The following is a 25,696-nucleotide window of genomic DNA, read 5'->3' on the forward strand; positions in this document are numbered from 1 at the left end:
GTGCTCCATGGACCTAAAACAAGTTCAGATGATTATCTGATAAGAAAAGATCACCTCATGTATGGCACATTGCATGATGTGCCCAGGAAGAAGTCAGTGCGAAAGGAAAGCGAGGTCCCTGTAAGGGGTACACACACACACAGGGAAGGCCATAAGCACAGCTCTTGGCACACAGAAGCCAGTCAGTCCCTGTGATGACATGATTTGGAAGCATTACTGGGATTGGCGCAATGTGTTCTATGAACAAGATTTCTTGTCTCCTGCCCTCGGACAGTCTTTCTGGAAGGGAACTGGAACCTTCCCTTGATGTGGGCCTCAGCCCCACCACCAGGTGGCTGTTGGCAGTCAAACTAAGAGGAGTTTTGCTTTTATGTTGGCTTGCTTGTTAGTTTGTTTCCCTGCTTCAAAAACCTGCTGCTCGATCTGAGTACTGATAATATGCTCCTGGGCTCTGGTTTTCAGAGGCTGAGATTTACTCAAGGTCACACGGAACAGGATGGTGGAGGAGAAGCCTGTGTTGGGGAGCCAGGCATCTTAGGTATGCCTCCGCTCAGCCACTTACTGTACTCTCATTACTAAACCTCTCCGTAACTCCAATTCCTCATCTGTAAAATAGGCATACTGATCATTCCTCCATCACAGGGATGTTATGAGGAAGAGTTGAGGGGATATACTTAGAACAGTGATGGCAGGGACTAAGCATTTAAAAAACCTGAACTATTTTTAGTAGGTACAGTGCTGCCTGGTGAGGTAGGGTGACTTGTCATTATTCAGTTTGCTGGTTTGGAAGCTGAGGCCCAGGACAATTCACCCAAATTCACACCACTAGATAAAGATATGGGGCTTAATTTTTAGTTTGAGTATTGGTCCTAGCCAGATACATGCATTTACTAACCACTTGGCCTCTGTTTTCTTGTCTATGAAATACAGACTTTGATTCTGTATGTTTAATGCCCTTTTAGAATGGCATTAGGCTCTGGCTACAGTAAGCAGGGATGGGACCAGAGACAAATCTCCCAATTTTGCCTTTAAAATGGATATAAGGGAAAGTAAGATTGTGCTGGGCCCTTCCTGCAATTGCACGTCATGCTGGAGGAAAGCAAGAATAGCTTCTGCTTTGTTGTTCATTTGTTTTCTTGTCTAAAATGCTAGTTGGCAGCAGTTCGGGCCCAGTAACCCCTACTGTGGAATAATTTGCTGCTTGTAGCAGTCCTACTTACTAGTCATAATAGAAAACCCCAAGTGCACCTTGCTTCACCCGTAATAGTCACATATTTGGCAGACTAAGTGCTCTGATAAGCTGATAGCATTTGACAGGAGGTGAGTGAATTGGCCTTCCTAGGTAAGGACTGGCAAAGCGAGCCTCAGTCACTCAACACCAGCCAACTGAACACGAGGAAGTGGAACCTCAGGTCTCTATTAGAAATTCACTTTCATGACAGAGTGATGCCCACAGTTTGGCATTGCACTCAACTCTTACGAATCTAGTGTCTCTGTGCCAGGCTCTGTGCTAAGAAGTGTATGAGTTAATAGTGTTTTTATTTTTTCCTCTCCGTGGGCATTTTTAGTAGAAGCTGCAGTGTAGGTGCTGCCTTATCTGTGTGTGTGTGTGTGTGTGTGTGTGTGTGTTGTTTTAAGGATATTGATTGTCAACACAATGACAGGTCAGGAGATGGAAGGCGCAGTCATTAGCTGCAACTGCCCTCATAAGTTGTTATAGAGCTCAGAGAAACACTAATGGATAAACAAGGTTGAGAGGAACACCAGGGGCCAGTTCAGAATGTCCCAATGTGGCCAAGACTTAGCCAGGCCTTTCTTTCCCTAAACAGCAAACAGAAAGCATTCCTATTGCTATTCAGGGTAGGCAAACGAGACACTGAACCACAAATGCCTTGCCCATCATATCTCAGGGCAGGAGAGGATTTACAAGTTGCCCTCTCTGCACAGAGATGGTGTAATCCAGACGAACCATGAGTACTGACACTTGACCTTTGGGGTATTTCTTTTCAGTAATGAAGGGGAGTGCTGGCTCACATCCATGAATTTGGAGCAAGAGGCACAGCCAGCATGTAGTGAGCATGAACAAGTGCTTTATATGCACCACCTAATTTAATACCTACAATTATTCTAGGCAGTATCATTTATCATTCCTGCTTCCCAGACAGGGAAACTGAGGCTCAAAGGGATCAAGTTACTTGCCCAAGTTCTCCATGGAGAACTCAGTCTTGAATATTGAACCTAGAATTCACGCTTGATCTATTGTAACCAGGGTGACTGATTCACCACCGTTGGCTTGGGACTTTCTCAGTGTTAGCACTGAAAGCCCACATCCTGGGACCCAGGCAAAGTAGGATGCTTGGTCACCTGATGGAAATAGGGAGGTTTAGGTTAGAGTCTGAGACCTCAATCCCCATAACTGCAGAAAGAAAGCTGTAGCTTAGATCATTGGTCTCTAACGCCTTACTTTAGAGTGTGGTCCACGGGACCAGCAGCACCGAGAGCACCTGGGGACTTATTAGGTAGGAAGACTCCCAGGTTGCACCCACACCTACTAAATCAAGAGCTGCAGTTTACTATGATCCTCAGGTGATATGTATGAACATTAAATTTTGAGAAGTATGGTTCCAAAATCCTTTCTAGAACCATACCACTGTGATTCTGAATCAACTGGCATAGCATGAACCTCGTTTGGGTGCCAGCTCTATAAAGAATCCCAAATAGAAAGGAGAGGGCTCATCTCTTAGGGACTTCTGCTCTAGAAGCAAGGGGGCAGCACAAGAAGGTTGTCATCAGGCCCGGACTTTATGCTTTATGCCACGGGCTGATTTCCCTAAGGGGAGTCAGTGTATTGAGGGAAAAAGAACACAGACTTTGGGTTCAGGAGGACTTCTTCTGCTGGATTCCTGACTGGGCTGCCTAGGTGACCTGGGCCAAGTTGGGAACTCCTAGGGTGCAGGATGAGCTCTGTAAAGTGGTTAAAATTACCTATCTCCATGGTTTTCAATTCTGGCTGTCCTTCAGAATCAAGGGAGGCATTTTAAAAGAAAATGCAGATGCCTGGGCTCCACACCCAGTGAAGTAGTTTTCACTGGACTGCAGTGGGGCCTTGACCATAGCATCTATTCAGAGTTCCCCTGCGGGTTTCCTTTGTGCAGCCAGGATTTAGATCCACTGACCTTCTTTTAAGGATGGTGGTGAGGCGCAATGAGTTAACTCACGCCAGCACCTGGCACAAAGTGGGCACTCAGGCTGTTAAACCCCCTTCTCTGTCAGTGGTGCCACCTCATCTGTCAGCACCAGGCCTGCTCTCCACAAACAGGAGCTGGGAAATATTCTCAGGGAACCAAGAGGTCCATAAAGTCCACGCCTTGGGCTTTTCACTATAACTTTCTTATTAACTTACTAAGCATTTTAAAGTTAGGTAAAACCAAGCCGCCGTGCTAAAAAAGAAGTAAACCAGGTTAGTGTTTAAGATCTTAAACTATTTTTAAAGGAAAAAAAACATTTTTTTAATAAGCTGCTCTCTAAAGCACCTTTTAGCTGATAACCTTAGGATGTCCCCTAAGGATCCCCATAGCCCTCTAATGTATATCCCACCATCCCTCGGAGCAGCTCATTGAAACACCTGGTGGTAATCATGTGCCTTCCACATTGTGCCCTGCAAGGGCAATTCTCCCGAGCAGTTACTGTGGCATTGCTTCTAAACAACGGCACCATAAGTTATGAACCGTCACAGGGCTTTACAAGAAGGCTTTGAGAGAGATGCTAATAACTCCATACAGGAAGGGCAGAATGTTTTGCCTTAATTTTTTTTTTTTTTTTTTTAAACAGCAGGGCCAGTCAGCCAAAGAAATCAGTCTTTAAAAGTCCAGCAACACATGGAAGGATAGGTAAAATCGATATCAAATCCCCCTTCCATTCCCAAGCAACTATTAAATAACTCCCTCAGCTTTCAACGTGTCTATTCCCGTCCGAGTCTTGGACAGGAAGGAATATGGGGCACAGAATCTTTACAGAGGGTTTCCTGCCCAGCTCACTTTCTCTACCCTGCCTTTGCTCTTGCAATTTCCCTTTGTTAAAATTACAAGGAAGAGATTAGATATGACCTTACAGGTACATCTGATCCCATCATGCAAGGGGCTATGTGAGGATGTACCCAAGTGTTTCCTTTCTCAGTACACTCAGAAATCCCTGCTGGAATGCTAAATTGCATAACTGAACATATATTTCCAAGTTGTTATTTTTTTCAAGCTCACTCTTCTCTTTCTAATTCACTGGGTTTTTTACATCCTCATAAGGCCCATTCACATAGTGCTTTGCATATTGTGAAGCTTGCATTCGGCAGCTCATTGAATCTTGCTGTCAAACAGACTCTTTAACCCACTGTACAAATGAAAAAGTTGACACAGAGATGGATTCACCAATTTATCCAACGTCATGGTACCAGAAAGTGACAAAGCAGGTACGTGAACCCGGAAGATTGGCGAGGGGCTGCTGAAAGCTCTTCAATGATGGTCCTTTCCCTCTAACTTGCATCTCCCCCAAGCAAACCTCTTGCTGATAATTGAGATGTTTTTGCAGAGACACTGTCCCATTTAATGCGCTCCTCATATCAGGTGGAAGATCTCCCTCCAGGTCCTCAGCCAGTTTGCCCTGAGGTCTATTTCCTGAGGGTCCCCTGGACCACCCAGGTGCTGACCCCTGCAGGATGCCCTGCCCAGGCTACCTTGTCAGTTGGCCTCTGGCTCCATTCTACCAATGAGAGGCAAAGGCAGTGCATTGGAGCGTGGGCAAAAGGGAGAAGCCAGGGTGGGGATTTCTCTGTCTCTCTCCATGCCGAAGGCTTCCATCCTTTAACGTCTTAGGTCTGCCATGATTTCTTGGGCCCTGGCCTTCAGGCCCACGTCTCTTGTCTTTCCATTTACAACTACCAGTTTCTTGCTATTGCTAATCTCTGGGTTGCCTCACCCAGCCCCCATGTGGCTTCTCAGCAATTCTATCACCCATCTAACAAATTATCTGCATTAAGTCCTTTGTGAATCCATTAGCATGGTTCCTGTTTTCTGATTTTTTTTTAATTTTTATACATTTGTATATTAGGCTGTATATAGAGGGAAAAAGTAAGGAAGAATCAAATTTTACTGGCGGCTTACCATGTACTTCCTGGGGCTTGGCACTTTCATATGCCTTGTATATTTTAGTCCTCGAAATAGAACCATGGGAAACATATCATTATTCTCCTTTTACACAAATCTGGATATCAAAAATGTGAGGTGACTTGCCCAACGATATACAGCCAGTAAATAGAACAGATAAATTCTAACGTAGGCCATTTTTCCCTCTTTTATCAGTCACGGAATAAAGACCAGGCTGACTCCATCTTGAAAAAATACTGGAGATGGGTGTCATTGTAAATATCGAAGAGTTTGTAGCACAAATGACCTGGATTTTTTCTTTTTACAAGCTTTGAGTTAAATAGTGACACAGCAGGAACAGATAGCCTATAATTACTACAAGCCTTAATATCTAACACTGCCTTGGAAAACCAGAGGCAGTGGAGAAAGCTGGGTCCTGCCTGAGGCCGATTAGTATTCTAATCTAATATTCTACTTAGGGTTTTTTATTATTATTTGACATAAAAAACAAGAGCGAATAAATAAAAGTAAGAATTATGTTCAGACCTCTGTTATTGTGATTCTACCCAGTCAAACACAAACATATCTTATTTCCCAGTCATCTGTATTCATTTCTTTAGCTATCAGCTGGAATATTTTTTCTAGCATTATTGTTACAAATAATCTTCCATTCAAAAAATATATATATACACATATATATATCCCCCTGTACTTTTCTTTCAAGTGTAAAGAGCACTGAAGTAAGCCTCAGAAGGACCAAACTGGAGTCTTGGCCTTAAGGTTTACTAGCTGTGTGACCTTGAGAATGTTGTTTCAGTCATCAGACGCTCAAATTCCTCATCTCAAAATAGAAATAATTGTATTTTATCTACCTCCTGCAATGGGTCATTTGAAGGATTAAAAAAAGCATAATGTTGACGCATTTCGAAAAATACCAATTGCCATACAAGTATAAGGGACCGTGTTTATCAAAGTGCATTTACATTCATTATGGTGTTTTTATCCTCAGAGCAATTTGCCACAAGCACTTTCCTTCATCAGCAAAATGTATGAATATGAAAAAGGTAAGTGTGAAGAGCAACTTTACAAAAGCCTTGCAAATAGTAGTCAAAATTATCTCCATTTTCTTCAGCTTTCAGGAACGACAGTGTTCAAAACTGGTGGCCTTCCTGGGCATTTGTGGCTACTCGCACAGAGCGGGCTTTCGTACCTACCCCAGCCTCGTGGCAAGAGCATGTCAACATCTGGGGCAAACTCACTGAAGCCAAGTAAAGCGGAGAGCTGAAGCTGTGATCAAGTGAATGGATAAAAAGTGCAATTCTACTGCCTTATATGCTGATTTTAGGTATCTTTCAGACATTTTTGTACATTGGTCTTAATATTCTATAGATCTGTTCCTCTTTACACTGCAGAGTCCTATGAAGAAAGACATAAATGGAAACAGAAAAAAGACTGTAGAATTCCTCACATGTATTTTAAGATCTAATTTCTAAGGACTAGTCCTTACCTTTAAAGATTAAAAAAAGGGCAGCTAAAATGTTTTCACAGGAACAAAGAGGAGTGTTTCTCTTGTCAACACACATATACCAGTCTTCATTGGGGACATCAGCCTTAAAGGATCTGCTGAGGAAGTGGACAGCCGTCCTCCCTAATTCTCCAACCCATTCGGTGGTGCACCATCAACACCATTTGGAAGTGCCTATGCACCTGGCACTGAGCTAACCAGGGTGCTGAGGATACAGGTTCAACAGCATCCATCCTGTAAAAGAACTCTCAGCCCACATACCGCATCCCCACCCCACAGCTCTCATCTCCCACCAGGTACAATAATGCTTTGGGGTGGGCAGCATTTGCTCAGAGCACCAATCCTGCCACTGCGGTCTCCCTCCTGACCTTGGCCAGGTGACTTCTCTCTTTCCTCCTTACTTACGGAAATGTGGTACTGCAAGGGTAGGAAAAAAGAGAAGACGGAAAAGGTTGATAAGGAGAAGGGGTTCAGTGCATTGCATCCAGTGTTCCAGTGGAGGTTCACGTGTATTTCAGGTTTTGGAGTCAAGAGTGTTTCCTGGGAATACCCTACATTTTAAAAGCTGTGTAAACCTGAAGCTCACATGCAATGAAGCCCGACTTCCAGGGGCTTCATAATGATTTTAACGCTGCGACAGAGCAAAGCGTCTTCCTATTTTCAACCCTAGCAATTTGGTCCAAGCATGATCTCAACCACTTTAAGCTTTGGTATTTCTATCCACCTCTTAAGCTGTATTTTCTCTTAATGCCACCAATCATGTGTGAAATTCTGTTGCAAAACTAATCTTTGTGGGAAATGATATGTAATGGCTTCTTTAAAGAGAGTCGGGGGGGGGCAGCAGCTATGACCTTTGTTGTTTTTTGACATGTTTTTCAGAGTGTAACACAAATGGAAACATCTCTTTCTCAAGGTCAAAGTAGAGATAGGTTTCCGCTTGTATAAGCACCACTCTTAAGCAGAAAGAGGCCTGAAAATTATCCTTAGGACTTGATCTTTAAAACCTCTAATGTAAATAATGGTTGTTAAACTTGAAGCCAGCAGTGCTAAAAAAAAAAAATAGTTTAATATCCATCTTGTTAAACCAATACTTAATGATTTACCTTTTAAATGATGTGAAAAGACTTATGAATACATAAAAGATGTGAATGAGGAATGAAATTCAGATAGTTACATAAAAAGGCACTATTTGATTATCCAGTATGAAGCGCACACGCACACACACGCCAACACATCTTGCCTTATCAGGGGAGGTTTCAGCCAAAAGCAGCTGTGACCAAGTCTTCGGGAATGGAAGTCAGAAACCACTAATTTAAATTTTTCATTTGTTTTTTGGAACAATTATGCCACCCACAAAATGGTAACTTTGCAAATCGTCATTATCTCATGAATTTTGGAACGTATCCCTTAAATAAAACCATCTCATTTCCATATAATTACAGCAACTAATAAGGTCCTTAAAAATATTTTTTTTTTGCTCAAAATTTAAGAGTGTAATAAGGATTCCACGCTACTGGCATACTGATCAAATCTGGAATTCGTTTCCTTAAAATAAGAGCTTCACATGAATTTAAGAGAGCTTGCCTTGAGAAAGAAATCTCCATGGTTTTCCAAGTTCTCTTCGATTGCTGTTCCCGCATGTGATCCCTTCTGACAGGATTCACCTGTCATATTCTCCATCCCTGTTATGTAGTAATTTACTGCATGTCATTTAGATTCATTTGTAACAAAACATAATGGTAATGACTTCAAGCTTTAAAAAGGAGAATCTGCACTAACAAGTGCCTTCCCGAGTTATTCTCTCCTCCTGTCAGCCTCAGGAAGATAGAAACAACTCCAGAGCATTTAGAGAGACTCTAGTGGACCTAATTCCCCATAACAGATCACTCAGTACAAACTAATTAGGACGAGTTAAATGTTTCCACTGAAAACACAAAAAAAGAGGAAGGTTTTTCTCTGCCGCCCGCTGTTTTCCACTCATTTCCTTCCCCAGAACCTTGTCGCTTACCTGTTTTCCTACAGACTGATTTAGAGGTGAAACTTGATGGTCCAGCCACAAGCAAAAGGGTAAATGCTGACGTGAGAATGTTCTCAACATCCCAGGGGAAAAACAAAAGTCCTTTTTATAACAATGTACAAACGTATCTATTACAGGCTGGGGAATAGGTTTCTGGACTAGAATTTTCCTACCAGATTTTTTCTAGCTGTTGTATCACAAGTTTCCTCAATTAAGTATTTCTCGTTGGGACTGGCATCCTGCTAAGTATTTTTTCTATTTTTCTCAGGCATTTTAAGGAAGACAGCTGATCCATAAGGAACACTAAGCTGAACTTGAATGACCCTTTCACACTTTCTAGATTGTATTTGCCCCTTTCTCGGGGTTTATTTAATACACTGTTAATAGTAGCATTTAGAGTGGGCTCTAATATTTGCCTCTCAGTTCTGCTCATTTGTTTAAGGTGTATCATTCCCTTTTTCCAGGTTATGCTCATGGAGCAAGCCCCAGCCTCTGATTGGCTGTAAGCTCCCCAGAGTCTCCAGCTGGTGGACTCAGGCCTGAAAACATCTTTAATTTCAGCCACACAGAATTTCGTCAGTGCAGTTGGCCTCCCGTTTTCTCTCCGGATGGCAAAGGATTGAGACATGGCACCTCCCTGGCCAACCATGGACAATTTGTGAGGTTGACATGACCACTGGCAACAACTCACCACTCCAGCAGTGGAGAAACGTGGTGGGCCAGATGGAAAGCGGGAGATGATTCAGGCATACGGCACATAGAGCTGGAGACAGTACATGGTTACAACCTTCTGCCAGGCTCTGACAAATAGCCGGCATGCACTCAAGCAAAGAACATGCCCTTCATACCAGCACACTCCTCTTAACCAAACTGTAACCCAGCAGCTCAGGTCTGTTGTACTGACAACCACCCACAGCCTCTCTTCCTTAATCTGAGGAGAAGCCTCCCAGCTGCCTTGCTTTTATTTCTGGATAAATTATTAATGGCTATTCATCCTTGGCACACGTAATTTTTAACTATGGAAAATATTTATGGGGGTGGGGAGGGAATTTCATACGTATTTATTCTTTTTCCTTGCTTTTACTGTAAATCCCAATCAGGCTGCTGACGGGGATTTTCCTTGCTTCTTTCTCCTCTGTGAACCTTATTTTTAACTCCAAGTAATGAATGCAAGATCGATAGCATAAGTAACAAAAGTATCCACGGTGACTGAACAGCAAACTCTTAAATCACTGCACAGTAAGTGCAAATGAACAATTATTGAAAACACTGCACTAAAATTTCAATAGGAGATAAGAGTGAGGCTTAAGTCATTAAAAGGGTCCATTAGTCTTGTAAGTCTGAGGCATCACACTCAAAACATGAGCTATTCTTGAGAACTGGAAATATTACATATTCCACCCACTTGCACACACACGGAACTGACTCCAACTGAGCAAGGATGGGGTCCAGTTGTCCAGTCCCTAAGGCAAAAGAGACACACAGAAAAGCAGGTAGGCTGAGCCAGCCTGTCCAGGCAATGATTCTTCAGTTATATTTGAAGGGGGGTATTGAGCAACACTGACAAATTAGATTATTTACAAGGGAAATAAATATCCTGCTTACATATCAGTTTACCTGGCGCTACAGCATCACCATGCTCCTCATCACTCCCTGCTGGAGATGCAAATAAAAGTCTGCTGCCACCTCAACTCCATGCCCACGAATCACCAGAAAAGCCCCACTTTCTCTTTGGCCATGTTCTCCCTGACTCAGTTCAAAAATGAAGAAGTAATAGGCAACTAAACTTCAAAGTGGAAGTGTTGTTTTCAAAAATTACCTGAAATAGCTAAAATTTTGGAAATACCAGCAAACACACAAATACACACACGCGTGCGCGCGCACACGCATAGTCTTAGAGATTTGCAAACATTAGGATGCTAATGAATCTTGAAAATGCCTGGGTTGTTTTGCTCCATTCTTCTTGCCCTACCTCTTATACCATGCATTTTATTAGAGACAGGTGGGCTCTCAGAGTTCTGAATGTCTAACAGCTTGAGCCAGGGGCTGCATAGCATAACCTGAAATAAACGGCATTCCTGAATACCCACGATTTCCTCCAGGAATAGAAAAACGTTTCTCATGCCGGAATTATGGTAAGACTGAACCCTGTTCATGACACAGAGGGCAACTTTAGCTTTGCCTTTAAAAGAGTATAGTTTCCTCTGAAGTAGGACATCACATTTCAATTCGTACTATTAAAAACTTGCATTACACAGTGAAACTAATTGTCCTGTGAATCACCCTGCTTTACAAGACAGCTGGACTAGCCTACAGTTAACATGAGCTAGCCCAGTGAACATTTCTCCAACAGCCACATGATAATCCAGGACAGCACGGATGGCCACTGACCAGTACTTTTAGACTATGCCACTACTCTGGCCAACCCTCCTTCCTCACCACAACCACATAAGGAATTGTTGCAAGAGGCTAAAAACTTAAGCTAAAATTATACTTCCTACTTCTTACCCCTCAATATCATTACAGATGCCGGAATTTTATTTTGTCCAAAAGATATATTCCTTTACAAGATTTCCCATTTATCAAAAATATATTCACAAGAAACACTTGGTGTTTTATCACCTGCCAATAAACAAGCTTACCACCTCCATCACTACCCCTGGAAAGAGGTGTTAACTCTGGATTCAGCTTAAATTTGGCTATGAAATGATGATTGTTTCTTCTAAATCAATTTTAATTATTTTTAAGACTTCTTTTCTAAGATGACACACATTATAGGGAAATCAAAACTGCTGTCAAGACAACTAAAGGCATTCAGCTTTCCCAACTTGTGTTCCTTCCATACTTTCACAAATGTTTCAAAGTCTCAAGAAAACAAACAAAGCAAACAGTATACACAGATAAATGCCCAAGAAACTAATACTCCCCCAGCACAAGTTTACCTAAGCCCCTCTTTAATCTGAAAAATCACTCTCGATCTCAGATTTAAAGCAAACCAAGAAATCACCCAGAGCATTTGCATCTTGGAATCTTCCCTGGCCCCTCTCCAGCTGTTCTCACAAACCTTTTAATATCATATAGATGCCCTCAGATGATGACGCGGGATGGAACTTACAGAAGGAAAGCATAACTTCAGGGAGGAGGGAAGGTTATTCAGTCCCAATCCTTGGCTTCTTCTCATTTAGTGAAGGGGTTGTGCCTTCTCTCCCAGCAGTAAGTTGCAGCGTTACAGTGAGAACATACAGCTCCCAGCCCTCTTAGAGTGCTCCAGGGATAGCCCACATCTAAGCCTCAGCATGTTTTCTGGAAATGCAGGGAGCTCAGCTGAAAATCTTTAGGGAGCTTTCCACCGTGGCACACAACTAAACTGCACAAATATTTAACAGCTTCGAGATCTCTAAAGGTTTAAAATAATATGCATTTTGTGCTAGGCTGTTGTAGCTAGAAGGAAAATGGGATGGTATGGAGGAGCGTCCTCAGCTGCTCAACCACGGCACACCAAAGAATGTTTTCCCTTTTTGTCTCAGAATTAGGGAAAAACCAAAATGCCTACTGAAACATTGATACCAACTAAGCTTTCACAGCATCAGTAGTATAGGAACTTAGTTTTACATTCCATTGAGTTAGCCCATGACTTCCCACGCCGCACCATTTCTCCTTCTTCACCTAGCTAAAAAAGCCAACTTCACGCAGACAAATCATGGCAAAGTTTATCCACCCCCACCAGTTTCCTTTCTTTTCCAACTTAAACTCATCCACGACTAATAAACAGCCCCAATTGTAGCACAAAGGAAGCTCTGACGGCTGCACCAGCTTGGTCCTCCACTTGCCAACTGGAGGTAGGGTTAATGTAATATATTCTCGCGGCTTAAAGATGTTTTTAAAGGGCTGCTCTGCCCTGGTGAAGAGCTGGACACCCCCAGAATTACATCATCAGCGCTAACACTCACCAAAATACATTATGTTTCTCATTAATCAGACAGCTGGAACCCCACCGCGGCGTCTTCAGCATCAGCTCGCACCCAAGGCTGACACGCAGAGCAGAGCCGTTTCATGCTACACTCGGTGGAAATGTCCCCGGCGTGGAGAGCAGCGAGCGCCGAGCCGGCGTCCTCCGCGGGATGAGCGCCTTGCAGGCTGCCTTTCCCGGGCTACGATCCCCGGCGGCTGGAGCGCGCGCTCCGGCTGCCTGCTGCACTGCCCATCCTTACTGTAATCCGACTCCTCCTTGCGATGTCCTTGCCGCGCCTGTGACATCAGGACTGAGAGTACTACAAACAGACCCCCCCACCCCACCCCACCCCACCCCCGGTTAGCAGCGGCTCCAGGAGGTGCTCCGTTTGCCTGCCTGGACCAACCATGGCTCTCGGAAAGCTTTGACGAGCCTAGAGACCTGGGAGGGGGCGGAGTGAGGGGCGCGGGAGGTTCTTAAAGAGAGAAGGGTCTCTGGATCCACAGGGGAGCACACAGGGGAAATTCACCACGGTGCGGGAGGGGAAGTGGTTAAGGCGAGTTCTGCCATTAACGTGTAATTATAGACACACTTTTATCCCGCCCCTCCCGTGAATGTCATCATCTTCGCCAAAATTTAGCCTACCACCTCAAGTTAAAAAAGCAGTGGGAAAAGGAATGGTGCCCTGTGTCTGCATTCTCTTTGCTGTGGGCTTGAGGGTTTGTTGTTTGTGATGTTTATGCCTAAGAGAAATAAAACATTCAAGGGACCATTGCTAGGGCAATAGAGGTTTTCACTTTAGAAATGATCAGATCACAGAAACCTAGTAGTTGGTAAAGAGTTCTTTTTATTTCTCGAGTATTTTCTGAGCTAGGTTGATAGAGAAATCTGAAGAAAAATAACGTGATAAAAGTCACCCCTCAGTTTCACAAGATCACATTTGCTGCTTCCCATAGTAGGTAGTAGAAAGGACTCTGAGCCTGAAATGATCTTTGACCCCTAAAGAGGAGAGACAATTTAGCCTGAAAGACAACCAAGATTGTGTCATAATTCAAGTCTGGTCACTAGTATAATATAGATACACCCACGCACAAGCGCACACAAACTCGCATTAAATTCAAGATGAACTATCAAGAAAAGCAAAGCTTAGCAAAGCCTCTGGCTCCTCCAATAGTCTAATGAACTGCAGTCCTTATCTTACATAGAAAAGGATGTTAGAAAGAAATCCCTGGAAGCAGTGCTGATTAATACTTAAATGCTCAGCATGGAAAATAACCCATAAAATAAGTTCAGTTTCCTAGGGACTCATCACTTTGGGATCCAACTTAACCACTGGACTATTGAAACTTAAAAATTTCCACAAAAATCTAGAAAATTAAGAACTGAAGATAACAAAAGAACTATAGCCTATGGAAGGAAGCAGTTGATATATTTTCACTACAGGTTTTTATAAGCCATGGTAACAAATATTTCTACATTGTGATAGTAAAATAATCAGTGGTTTTTCCTTGCACAATCCTGTCTCTATTGGTAGATTTAATACTTATTGGAACTAGTGGGCTGAATAGCTGCGTGCTGTGCAATCTTGAAAAAAAGCTAAACCCCCTATTTCCTCTCTGTGAAAAAAAAAACACTATGACCAATATCCTCTCTTACAATGGATTATAAAGAATTTGGTGAATGTGAATGGGTAATCATATATAAATCAGGAACATTACAATGAGTCTTCGGATAAATCTAGTGGTTTTTTTTTTTTTTTTTTTAGAAATACTCTTCATTTTGAAAGCAATTTGGAGAACGAAAATTTAAATAGTAAAGAATACTTTTTTTACTCCTTTTTAAAAATTAGAAATAAAAAGAACGTTACAGGAAAATACTGAAGAAAACACATAAGTGTTTTTCCTTTTGGACAGATGGAAATCATCCAAAAGTACAATTAATGGCCCTTCCCTCAGGCAAAAGAACCATCTGTGGTAGAGCTTATTCATGAAGCTCATCAGCTGTCCTGACCTCCTACATGGGCTAGGGGGCACTGTAGTTTAATGCTACAGTTTTTGGTCCCTTTGTGTTCCTGTAGTTTGAAGATGAAAGCTTTGAGAGTTGAGTTTAAGACTGGAGGTTTAAGACACTAAAGGACTGTCTTAATAATTAATAACACCTTGCATTTGCATCGCATTTTGCAGTCACAAGGTACTTTCACTTATGCCATCTTTCTTACTAACAAACTGACATATAAAAAGGTGGATATTTTCAATGTCTTGATGAACAGGACCTTGAACCCGAGGACAAATGAATCTGAGGCTCAGAGACATTAAGCAGTTTTCTCAATGGTGCAGTTAGTATAGTTGCCTTCTTTTGAATTTATGTTAGTGTCCCCAGAAGATTCCTTTATTCAAAGAAATAAATTATAGGGGCGCCTGAGTGGCTCTGTCAGTTAAGTGTCTGACTCTTGATTTCAGCTCAGGTCATGATCTCAGGGTCCTAAAACCAAACCCCCGCTCCCTGGGCTCCTCACTGCATGAGGAGCCTGCTTAAGATTCTCTTCTTCCTTCTCCCTCTGCCCCTCCCCATCCTGATAAAGAAAGAAAGAAAGAAGAAAGAAAGAAAGAAAGAAAGAAAGAGAGAGAGAGAGAGAGAGAGAGAGAAAGAAAGAAAGAAAGAAAGAAAGAAAGAAAGAAAGAAAGAAAGAAGTTATAAATTTCCCATTTATAGTTGCTCAGGTAAAGGTCTTCCCCAATCAAATTATGTCACTGTATGTTCCAGAAAAAAATGTATCTACATGAGTATGAATGTACAGGCAGAGAATATTCAGTAATAGAATATTCCAACCTCTGCCTGGTCTATAGAGGATCATTCCTGAAAAAGCAGCATGTAGCCTCTGGAAGAGAATGGCATCCAAGAGGCAACTGAGTGTTACATGCATGCATTGGAATTCTGTTCAACCCCAAAAAAGGAAGGCATCCGCTTTATTTAAAGGGGTATGCCCCACCCTTCCCCAATTAAGGGTTATCTGGACTATCAAGACCTCAGATAGAAACAGTGCTTATCTCTGGATCGAAAACAAGTGATTTTTATTTTAATTGTACACTTTTTACTGTCTCCCCTAAAATTATTTGTATGCATTATATTCATAAAGGAAAAAAATGCAACTGTTTTTATTTTAAAAAGGAATAACATCCAAATAAAGGCATAGCTGATGCTGGCTAGACATGGGGTTGTGGACATGCCGGCCAGCCTGAGAGATGCTTACGTATGTCATGTCCAAGAAAGGACCCAGCCGCTTTTGGGGAAGGACCTGGTTCACACCCCTGAACTTTATCTGTCTCTAAGTTGCTCAGAGAAGCTGGGGGATCCTGAGAGGGACTCAGGTCACTGCTTGCCAGAGAGAAATACACCTTTCACGATTAAAACAAAAGATATCCAAAAACCAGTTACATATTTTGAGTGAAAACATTATGGTAGGTGGAGAATTTTCTCTCAGCTCAAATATCCAAATAGCTGCCTGCCTGGATCTCTCCTCTCCGAGCCTTGCTCAAAAGTTTGTCAGTGTAGTTTCCCTCCATAAGAGTTGTCACCATCTGACACGCTACTGTAGAAATCTGTTTATTTTGATCTCTTCTACTGGGATATAATCTCCATGAGGGCAGGGATTGCTGTTCGTTTTTCACTGCTGTATCCACCATCCCTACAGGGTATCGGGCACCCACTCCTACTCAATAAATATTTGTGAATGAATGAGTGAACATCCTGAATACAACCATATTGTGTGTAAAACATCATACTTTTCTATGTGCCTGCAGTCAGTTCTTTGAGGTTGATGACGTTTTATACAAAATGTTTACACAAATTGAATTTGTCCATGCTTAGCAGCAGCTGTTCCTAAATGCTATGCAATACGGATGCCAGGTGTTACTGCAGGCCACAGTTTGTGAGCTTGCTTGTCCTTTCAAGTTCTCAGAGCTGAATGTGGCAGTGATTTAGCATGGAGTTATCACAGCCTAGTTGTGTCTTCCAGTGCTTTCCCCTGAGCCTTAGTTTAGTCCATTTTCATTTCTTACTATATTGCAGCAATAAAATTTTATCCAGTGTTCCTAATTCCAGCTTGCTCGAATCCTATCCATTCTCCATATTAGATTATTATCTTTTAATAATAAAATCACATTATCAACTCTACTTCAATTAAAAAAAAAAAGAAATGAGGTCAAATAGGTCACATGGAGCCTAATTCAGTAGGACTTTGTAGACCATATCATAAGGATTTTGACTTTTATTCTGACTTATACTGGATGCCTTTGGAATAACATGTTTTGACATATTTTAACAGGTTTGCTATGACTGATGCATAGAGAATGGATAAAAGAAAGCAAGGGAAGATGCAAGGTGACCATTTAGGAAGATTTTGTGATAATCTAGAAAAGAAATGGTGGCTCGGATCAGGTAGGAGCTGTGGAGGTGGCAAAACGTGGTCAGAGTCTGTACGTATGTCAAAATAGGTCAGTAGGGTTTGCTGTGGGTTGGATAGGTGATAGAAGAGAAATAAAAAGATAATGCATTGGGTGTCATACGCAAACAATGAATCATGGAACACTACATCAAAAACAAATGATGTATGTATGGTGATTAACATAATAAAATTAAAAAATTAAAAAAAAGATAATGGATTACTGAAGATTGGGGGACTGAGCAATTGAAAGGTTGGGATTTCCACTAGCTGATGTGGAGAAGTCTGTGGAAGAACATGCTTTGGGTGGGGATTAGGAGATGGTCAATATGGAGCATCGTAGTCTACAATTCTATTACATATTCAAGCGAAATGTTTATAGAAGTTTGGCTGTATAGGTCTGGAGTTCAGGGGTGATGTTTGGGCTTTATATTTAAATTTGGAAGTCATCATTTTATAGATGGTAATTTAATCCATGAGGCCAGAGGATATCTTCAAAAGAGTATACTCCTTTGGAAGAAGAGAAGAGGGTCAACACTGAGCCCCGGGACATTGTAAGAGCAAGGGGCCAAATACATGGGTACTTGGTGACTGAATATTTGTTGAAAGCATAACAATTTGTTGAATGAGTATTTGTTGACATATGAATGATATTTGGTGGAAGGCTATTTATTTTAAGCCTGAGTTTGCCTTTGTCTGATATATAACCACCCACCGTTAAAACAGTTTGAAAAGGGGGAAAATAAGTAATTGGTCTATATGAGAACAAATGCCTAGTTCAATTAATCTATGTAGTCTTTTGATTAATTTTTTAGATTGTGTAGACACTGTTATAAACTCATAAATCATTTTTATTCCTAGATTCTCACTGGATGCTTCCATTGAAATTAAATGTCCAGGGGCCTTAGTCTAGAAAATGAATTGCCTACAAGAAAAGAAGTAAGAAAAAAAGTGCTAATAGTGAGCTAAGGAAAAAAAAAACTATTAATACCATAATATTCCAAAATTCTATTTCAATTTCTCTGTCTTTGGAGACACCCAATAAATGCCTTCTATATATGGTCCAATCTATTCTGATAGTCAGTTAATAGGAGCTCTTTTACAATATTTAGTAACTAGTATTGGCAGAACTCTTAGAGTTCTTACATTGGAGCTGGCTGTGGCCTAGGCATCTTTATTTATTCAACATATTGGGTATTGGGTATTCGTGTGCCAAGAACTATTCTAGGTGCTCAAGGAACACTGATGAAATTACAGAAATATCTGTCTACAAGGAGCTTACATTCTAGGGGTTTCTGCCTATCAGCTTCTCTACTACAATTTGGAACATCTTTCACATTTCTCCATGCAGAGGAAAGGACCTAAAATATCCTCCATCTCATCCATTCATTCATTTGTTACAGTTTATTGCTTCTTTCCCCCTGTACAATGGACATGAGGGAAGGGGCATGTCTACCATGTTCATGCTGTGTCTACTGTCTAAACAAGAGCAGGTATGCAATAAATATTTGTTGAGTAAATAAGTATCTCAAGTCTTCTACCTCTAGATGATGTTTTATTCTGATCTTACTGAGAATATAGTTATATTCTACCAGAAATGCCCTTTTGTATTCCCCTTGGTCTAAATACTTATATTCACCATCCAAAACTGCTCAGATATTTTGTTTTCTAAGAAGCCTTCCCTGGGATTATTTATGTCTGACTCATGTGTTCCCCCAATGAGCACTCACACATTCTTTATAGAAATCCATTACAGTATTTATCAGATTGGCTTTCAGTGACCTTTCCAATTGTCAATATCCCCCAAGTAGAATGAAGGCTTCTTTGAGGTCATAGAAAAAAGTGAAATATATGTTAACTCCTTGACTGTTTTAACATACTCTAGAACACAGCAGAAATGTATGCCAGGGACATGTCCTATTGAGTTAGTGACTAGAGTATGCCATTAACATTAAACATTGCCCATGATTTAGGAAGCAGCAAACTTTGTGGTTGGAGTCAAGGATCAGGAAAGGAAGAGACATTAGGAGTAACCTTAGGTTAGAGAAATCCCAAAGGTCTGAGGAAAGGCCAGTTAAGGACAGGATGGCTGATCAGCTATCAGGCAAGATAGAGATCAGAAGTGTTACAGGCAGGGGCATCTGGATGACTCAGTTGGTTGAGCGTCTGCCTTTGGCTCGGGTCATGATCCTGGGGTCCTGGGATGGAGTCCTGCATCGGGCTCCTTGCTTGGAGGAGAGCCTGGTTCTCCATTTGTCTGCCACTCCCCCTGCTTGTGCCCCCCCCCCGACAAATAAATGAATGAAATCTTAAAAAAAAAAAAAAAAGCTGTTGTGGGTAAGTCAGGAGACCGATATGGGAGTCAAGAACAGAAGGGAAGTTTTCTGTCTTTTAATTTTTATTTATTTATTCATTTGAGAGAGAGAGAGAGAGTGCACACAAGTGGGAGCAGCAGAGGGAGACAGAATCTCAAGTAGACCTCACACTGAGAGTGCCTGGAGCCCAATGCGGGGCTTGATCTCACGACCCCTAGATCAGGACCCGAGCCAAAACCAAGAGTCAGGCATTCAACTAGCTGTGCCACCCAGGGACTCAAAGAACAGAAGAGAGTTTAAACAGAGAGTGATTCAGGGGAAACTAGTCAACCACCTAGCTTCTCTTACAGATGGTTTTTATTAGTGCATTTGCCCTGATTGATTGATAGTTCTGCTTCCCTTTTAAAAGAAGTATCACTACATTCCTTTCTGAAGGCTCTCAGACTATTATTTCCCTTCCATGTTTCCCTTTCTTTATCTTTTTCCCCCAAAGTCCTTCAAGAATTTGTGTATTTTTATTTAGTTTTCTTTTCTTAATGAAGTTGCTTTGCATCTCTGTAGATACTGTCTCCAAAAATTGATGGACACCACATCATAAGTTTAGAAGTCCCACACCACCTCATTTGGTGCCTCACTAAAAGGAAGTGAGGTCATAATAACTATTATCATCATCACTGGAAAAAAAAATTAAAAGTAGAGATCCTAAATAACAAAGCACTGAACTCTAATGTTTAAGCAACCACCCTGTTCCGAAAAGCACTTGGTATCTAATTTAAGGAGATGAAGCATATACCCAAAAATACAAGTAAAAACAAAGGTAATACAAGGTAAAGGACAAATGAACGATGCAGGACATGCATGTAAGGGTTTGGTAAAAGATAAAATTATGATGACTTCCGGTAAACCTGGAAAGCTACAAAGAAGTGGAACCTGAACTTGCTCTTCAGTATCAGTTCGGATTGATTAAATGCAGAAAAAGTTGGCAAATGACATAAAACAAGGGTGGGATTGTGAATGCTATGTCTGGGAGAACAAGAACAAATTAAAGTATTAAAGAGCAAGTTTCATAAAAGATTTCCATGCAAACTAAATTTAGAGAAGAAAACACAAAAGCCCTATTGGATGTGATCTCACATTCCAGGTTAAAGGGTTTTAATTTTATTTGACAGATAATGTAGGAAGTGTTTGTTGAATGAATACATGAATGAGCCTCAAAGTGTTTCCAAGGACAGAAATATAATAATATGCCTCCTCTAAAGACATTTGGCGACACAATAACATGAGTTAATATACCTTGTATAGCAGGTTGAAAGATCTTATACACTCCAGAGGTTTCCAATTTTTCTTAAAATAAAATTCATTTATGGTTCCTGGGCAGCAATTTGAGAATCAGCCCTCTCCCCATCCAGCCCCACAACAAATGTGCTTGCAAACAAAATGGAAGAAGAAAACAGCATCATATTGAATTTCTTCTTTTGCTTAAAAAAAAAAATATCCTTCGAGATAAATTGAGTACAGCTCTAGTAAATTTGGATGCTTTAGGTCATGGACATTCCATTTTTATATATACTGTGATAATAACTATATAGAGTGAGCAGACAGACAGGGCAACTCTGCCCCAATGTTGCAAGAATTCACAAAGTAATTGAAAGTGTTTCCAAGTGTGCATAATTCTATGCCTCCAGTCAAATACAGTAGATGGAAATTTGTTTGGCTTCCTCTGTCAAAATGTCTAAAACACATAAAGGAAATGTGTAAATGGAAAACAAAATATTACAGTTTCAACATACTTTTAATTATATCTCAATTTCAATCTTGGCTTTGCTCAAACATACTAATAATCCTAAGGGTTCATCTCTGATCCTTTTGGTGGATAAAATGACCGAATGTGATTTTTACCCTTGACTCAAAAGTGTCAGTTCTGGAAATCTACAGTATTTGTCACCATGAATACCATTTAACTGCAGCAGTACCCAAAGGAACTCTGCACAGCCACATGTGAATAGGGCTGGAGGAACTTAATTAATCTTGTTGTCACTTCCATGATGCTTTTCATTAGTTTTGCTCCTATCTGATCAACTGGCCTTCTCTGTATTGGAAATGGCTACCCATAGCTTCTTGTGAAAGCATTTTCGAAAGGTAAACAAAGACTCACCTTTGTCCTGGGGAGCTTTTATGCAGATCGACATTACTTTTGCTACTCTAATATGGAGGTAACCCTCACACTTTATATTTAAGTTATAAAAACACAGGAAACATAAATACCTCTTCTGTCCCCATCAGGGAAATTATTTTAAAATCTATACATAGATTATGTATTTGATATAAAAGGTCATAATTTTCTTTATATTGTTTTCATGAATACTAATGCTTAGTGCATTATCTGGAACTGTACTAAATATAGAATGTAATTCAGAAGAAATCTAGACTTTATCATTGATCCCTGGTAAGTAGATTAGGTGAAAATTGGATTTAATGATGGAACAAAAGAACTGATAACCCAATGATAGTATCAGCTCTCTCTGTCATATTTTTGAAAGACTGATTTAATATATGTATATGTTAAATATAATTTTATTTACATGCATTATTTTTTCAATGCTGACCATAGTTTAATTTACTAAAAAAAATTGGAATGATTTTATAAAATGTTATCACAGTTTGACTATATGAAAGTCAATTCATACCTATGGGATAGCCATGGAGAACTAGAAAAGGAACTCACCAAGAGTCAACAAAATGGCAGACTCTGATGAAGAAAAACAAGACTGCACTGTGTCCCCTTTCTTCATATGTGGAAGCCAATCTACAAAATAGTCCCCAGCAATTCTTGTTTCCTAGTATTCACACTCTTGTGTAGTCCCTTCCCACTTTGAATAGAGCCGAACTGTGTAACAAATAGGATGCTGTTGAAATGACCAAGTGTGTCATACAAGATTAGGTCATAAAAGACAAAATGGGTTCTGTTTTTCTCTCTTAAATCACACACTTTAGGGGAAGAGAGTTGCCATGCTGTGAGGACAGTCAAGAAACCCTATGGTGAGAAACTGAGATTTCCATCCAACATCGAGCATCAACTTGGTTAATATCTGAGTAAACCACCTTGGAAGTAGATCCTTTAACTTATGTCAAGTCTTCAGATGCCTGCAGACATGACCAGTATTTTAAATGCAACTCATGAAAGACTCCAACATCCAACAGAGCAACTTCCAGATTCCTGACCCATAGCAACTGTGTGAGATGATAAATATTTATTGTCGTTTTAAGCTTCTAAATTTGAGGTAATTTTCTTCTATGCATCAATAGATAACTAAAGCATCATAGCCTTACTTTATAACTTAAAATTATGGCAATGTGATGTAGACCTCAGTTGAGACTGAGATAGACATACGGCCTTGAAGAGGTACGTATTCCTTTGGGTCTTGGTTTTGGTTTTTGGGTTTTGGGTTTTTCTTCTTTTTTTAGAGAGAGAGAGAGAGAGCACTCATGTATGCATAAGCTTGTGGGGGTGGGGGGAACAGAGGGAGAGGGAAAGAGAGAATCTTAAGCAGGCTCCATGCCCAGTGCAGAGCCTGACACCAGGCTTGATCTCACAATCCTGAGATCATAACCTGAGCCGAAATCAAGAGTCAGAAGCTTAACTGACTGAGCCACCCAGGCACACGGGATCTTGGTTTCTTAATCCAAGAAATGGTATAGGAATGAATGAGGGTCACCAATGTAAGATCCTTTAGGGAGAGGTGAGGGAAGTCACACAGCTGTATAGGGTGAGCTAGATATACATTTACAGAGAGCATTAGAGACTTTAGAGGATTGAAGAGTATCAGCTAACAAGGGAGGGTCTGTTACTTTACTTCTCTTGACAGAATGCCATGAGGAAATGTTGCCAGATTCTTCAATTTTTTTTTTCCACTTCTTACTTTCTATGACTAAAACATTACACATTTGATAAAAATTTCATGTGACTTCAACTTGAAGCCATTGGTTAAAACTATGATTGAAACAATATTTTCTTTTTTTAAAATTTTATTTTATTATGCTATGTTAGTCACCATACATTACATCATTAGTTTTTGATGTAGTGTTCCATGATTCATTGTTTGCGTATACGTGCCCTCCTTAATACCCATCACCGGGCTAGCCCATCCCCCCACCCCCTCCCCTCTAAAACCCTCAGTTTTTTCTCACAGTCCATAGTCTCTCATGGTTTGTCTCCCCCTCTGATTTCCCCCCCTTCATTTTTCCCTTCCTGCTATCTTTTATTTTTTTTTAACATATAATGTATTATTTGTTTCAGAGGTACAGGTCTGTGATTCATCAGTCTTACACAGTTCACAGCGCTCACCATAGCACATACCCTCCCCAATGTCTATCACCCAGCCACCCCATCCCTCCCACTGCCCCCACCTTAATCTCAGGAAACAAACTGAGGGTTGCTGGAGTGAAACAACATTTTCTTCTCTCTCTCTCTGTCTTGCTTTTTCTAGTATCTTCAAAATTTTATTCAAAGATCTCTGCTGTTATATTCATCTGTTCTGTCCTTCTTCCCTTCCACCACTTTCTCTACCCTTCTCTAACTCACAAACTTCTACCATCCATCTACCAACACACATTTCTCTCTGCCTGGCATAATGCTCTCCCCTTAACCTATCAGGCTCTTGCCCACACTTTCTTAGCCTGTTGAAATGCTACTTGTCCTTGATGGTCCACTCATATAGCATCCCTCCCCTAGGAGGCTTTGCTTGATTGCCAGTCACAATTAGTGATTACTTTTCTTATACCTCAAGAGTAATGTTCTTTATTTCTTGAGTCCTACTAGGCATGTCTCCCTATTTATAATGTGAAATCTCATTTGGCAAAATTAATGTCTCATTAATTTTATTGTCACTGAGCATTTTTACAATGTCTGTCTGCAATGTACCAACCAGATCTCCCTAAAAGGAGAGACTGTTGCTCACTGCTAGGAGTGCTGTAGACATGTCTTTTAACTGTCGGTTCCTTTAGGTATTTCTCTCATCTGCTGGGAATTGTACTTCCAGTTTCACCTCTTTATGGTGAACCTTATCCAGTGATCAATGCAGGAGTAAAAAGGCCTGGCCATCTTAGACCAACGTGGGACCACTTGGTCAAGTTGGGCCACTCAAACTCTGAAGCATCCAAAGATGACTTTGGCCCTGCATCACAGCTTAACTTCTCCCTCTCCCTACTCCAATTCCTCTTCTTGCCAAGTGCTGACCTAGAGCATTCTCTAGTAAACATCCTTCATGCTAACCTTCATCTCAGTCTTCTTCCCAGAGAACCCATCCTGTGACACCATCATTGAGCAGGTACTCAGTAAATGCCTGGTGGCATCAATTTAAGTCCCAAGTCCCTGTAGACAAACAAGACTAATTTCCCAAAGAAGAGTGTGGTCCTTACCCAAGAAGCCTGGAAGGTGTTGGATAATTTTGAAAGAAAGCCCACCTTTTACCCAGAAACTCACTGATTTTAGAATTAATGTGAGGAAAAGAAAGCCCAGAATTTAAATGAATGCCCTGGTCCGTGTACTCTGTCTGAGTAATGGTGATGGCTCAGAGCTGTCAGGTCTGCCAGGAGATATTCAATCATGATGCTCTCTTCTTTCTCTTCAACAAAGGTAATCACTCAGCATTTTATCTTTTCTAGAAGGTGTCATTACTTTGAAAAGACAATAAAAGTCTCACAAGGGTTTCTATGTAGTGGAAAATTTTCTCCTCATTTTCAAAAGAAAAAAAAAGAACTAAAGGACAAAAAGACCCTTATTAATTTAAGCATGAAAAAATACATTAGCTTGGAGGAACTTTCATAATTTTGAAGTTTAAAACTTCCTGAGAAATCCTTTCAAACTGAGTAATTTATCATGTTCTTTAGAGCCTATAATATATAAAGTATATCTTTTAAAATTTACATTATTTTAAATAACCAGACCATTTTTTTTCTGGAAGAAAGCAAAAATTTGCCTTAGAAAAATCTATGTTGTAGAGATATGTGTGGGGGAATCTACTCTAACGAAACTATCAACTATAAGACCTTCTTAACCTGTGACTACATGTTACCAACAACAGAACATAGACATAAACCAAGTGGTTTATTACCTATTTTCAAGGCCAATGCTTAATCTAGAAGTCATTTAAGTGTTTTCATTTATTCACTAATTTGACAAATATTCATTGACCATCCATTTGTCCAGTACTATGCTTGGGACGAGGGATATAGGAGTGATCAAGATGCATATTGTCCTAGGCTTCATAGAACTTACAGTGTTCCAGAGAATGGAAAATTGTAATGGAAGG

At 40.7% G+C, this 25,696-nt stretch overlaps 1 protein-coding gene and 1 long non-coding RNA gene across 10 annotated transcripts in view; one reads left to right on the plus strand and one right to left on the minus strand.

Moving 5' to 3' along the window:
- ZNF385D (zinc finger protein 385D) overlaps nucleotides 1–25,696 on the minus strand; it is an 867,637-nt gene that overhangs the window by 271,894 nt on the left and 570,047 nt on the right. For 3 of the 8 annotated variants that reach the window (XM_025870534.2, XM_073900831.1, XM_025870531.2), the window contains exon 1: nucleotides 12,628–12,948. The exons of 1 other annotated variant lie outside the window; for it this stretch is intronic. In XM_025870534.2, coding sequence (XP_025726319.1) covers nucleotides 12,628–12,649 — 22 coding nt within the window. In that variant the 5' untranslated portion in view covers nucleotides 12,650–12,948. Of the gene's footprint in view, nucleotides 1–11,792; nucleotides 11,931–12,627; nucleotides 12,949–22,110; nucleotides 22,236–25,696 lie in introns of those variants that run through there. 4 more of the 8 variants (XM_073900841.1, XM_073900825.1, XM_073900838.1 and 1 more) reach the window with 4 other exon arrangements.
- Nucleotides 22,392–25,696, plus strand: part of LOC112822980 (uncharacterized) — a 36,434-nt gene continuing 33,129 nt past the window's right edge. For both annotated transcript variants that reach the window (XR_012380780.1, XR_003207902.2), the window contains exon 1: nucleotides 22,392–22,666. This is a non-coding gene — a long non-coding RNA (uncharacterized lncRNA). The remainder of the gene's footprint in view (nucleotides 22,667–25,696) is intronic.

Source organism: Callorhinus ursinus, unplaced genomic scaffold (assembly GCF_003265705.2).
Source record: "Callorhinus ursinus isolate GAN/ISIS: 27379988/994484 unplaced genomic scaffold, GSC_fseal_2.0 scaffold1, whole genome shotgun sequence".
Taxonomy (NCBI): domain Eukaryota; kingdom Metazoa; phylum Chordata; class Mammalia; order Carnivora; family Otariidae; genus Callorhinus; species Callorhinus ursinus.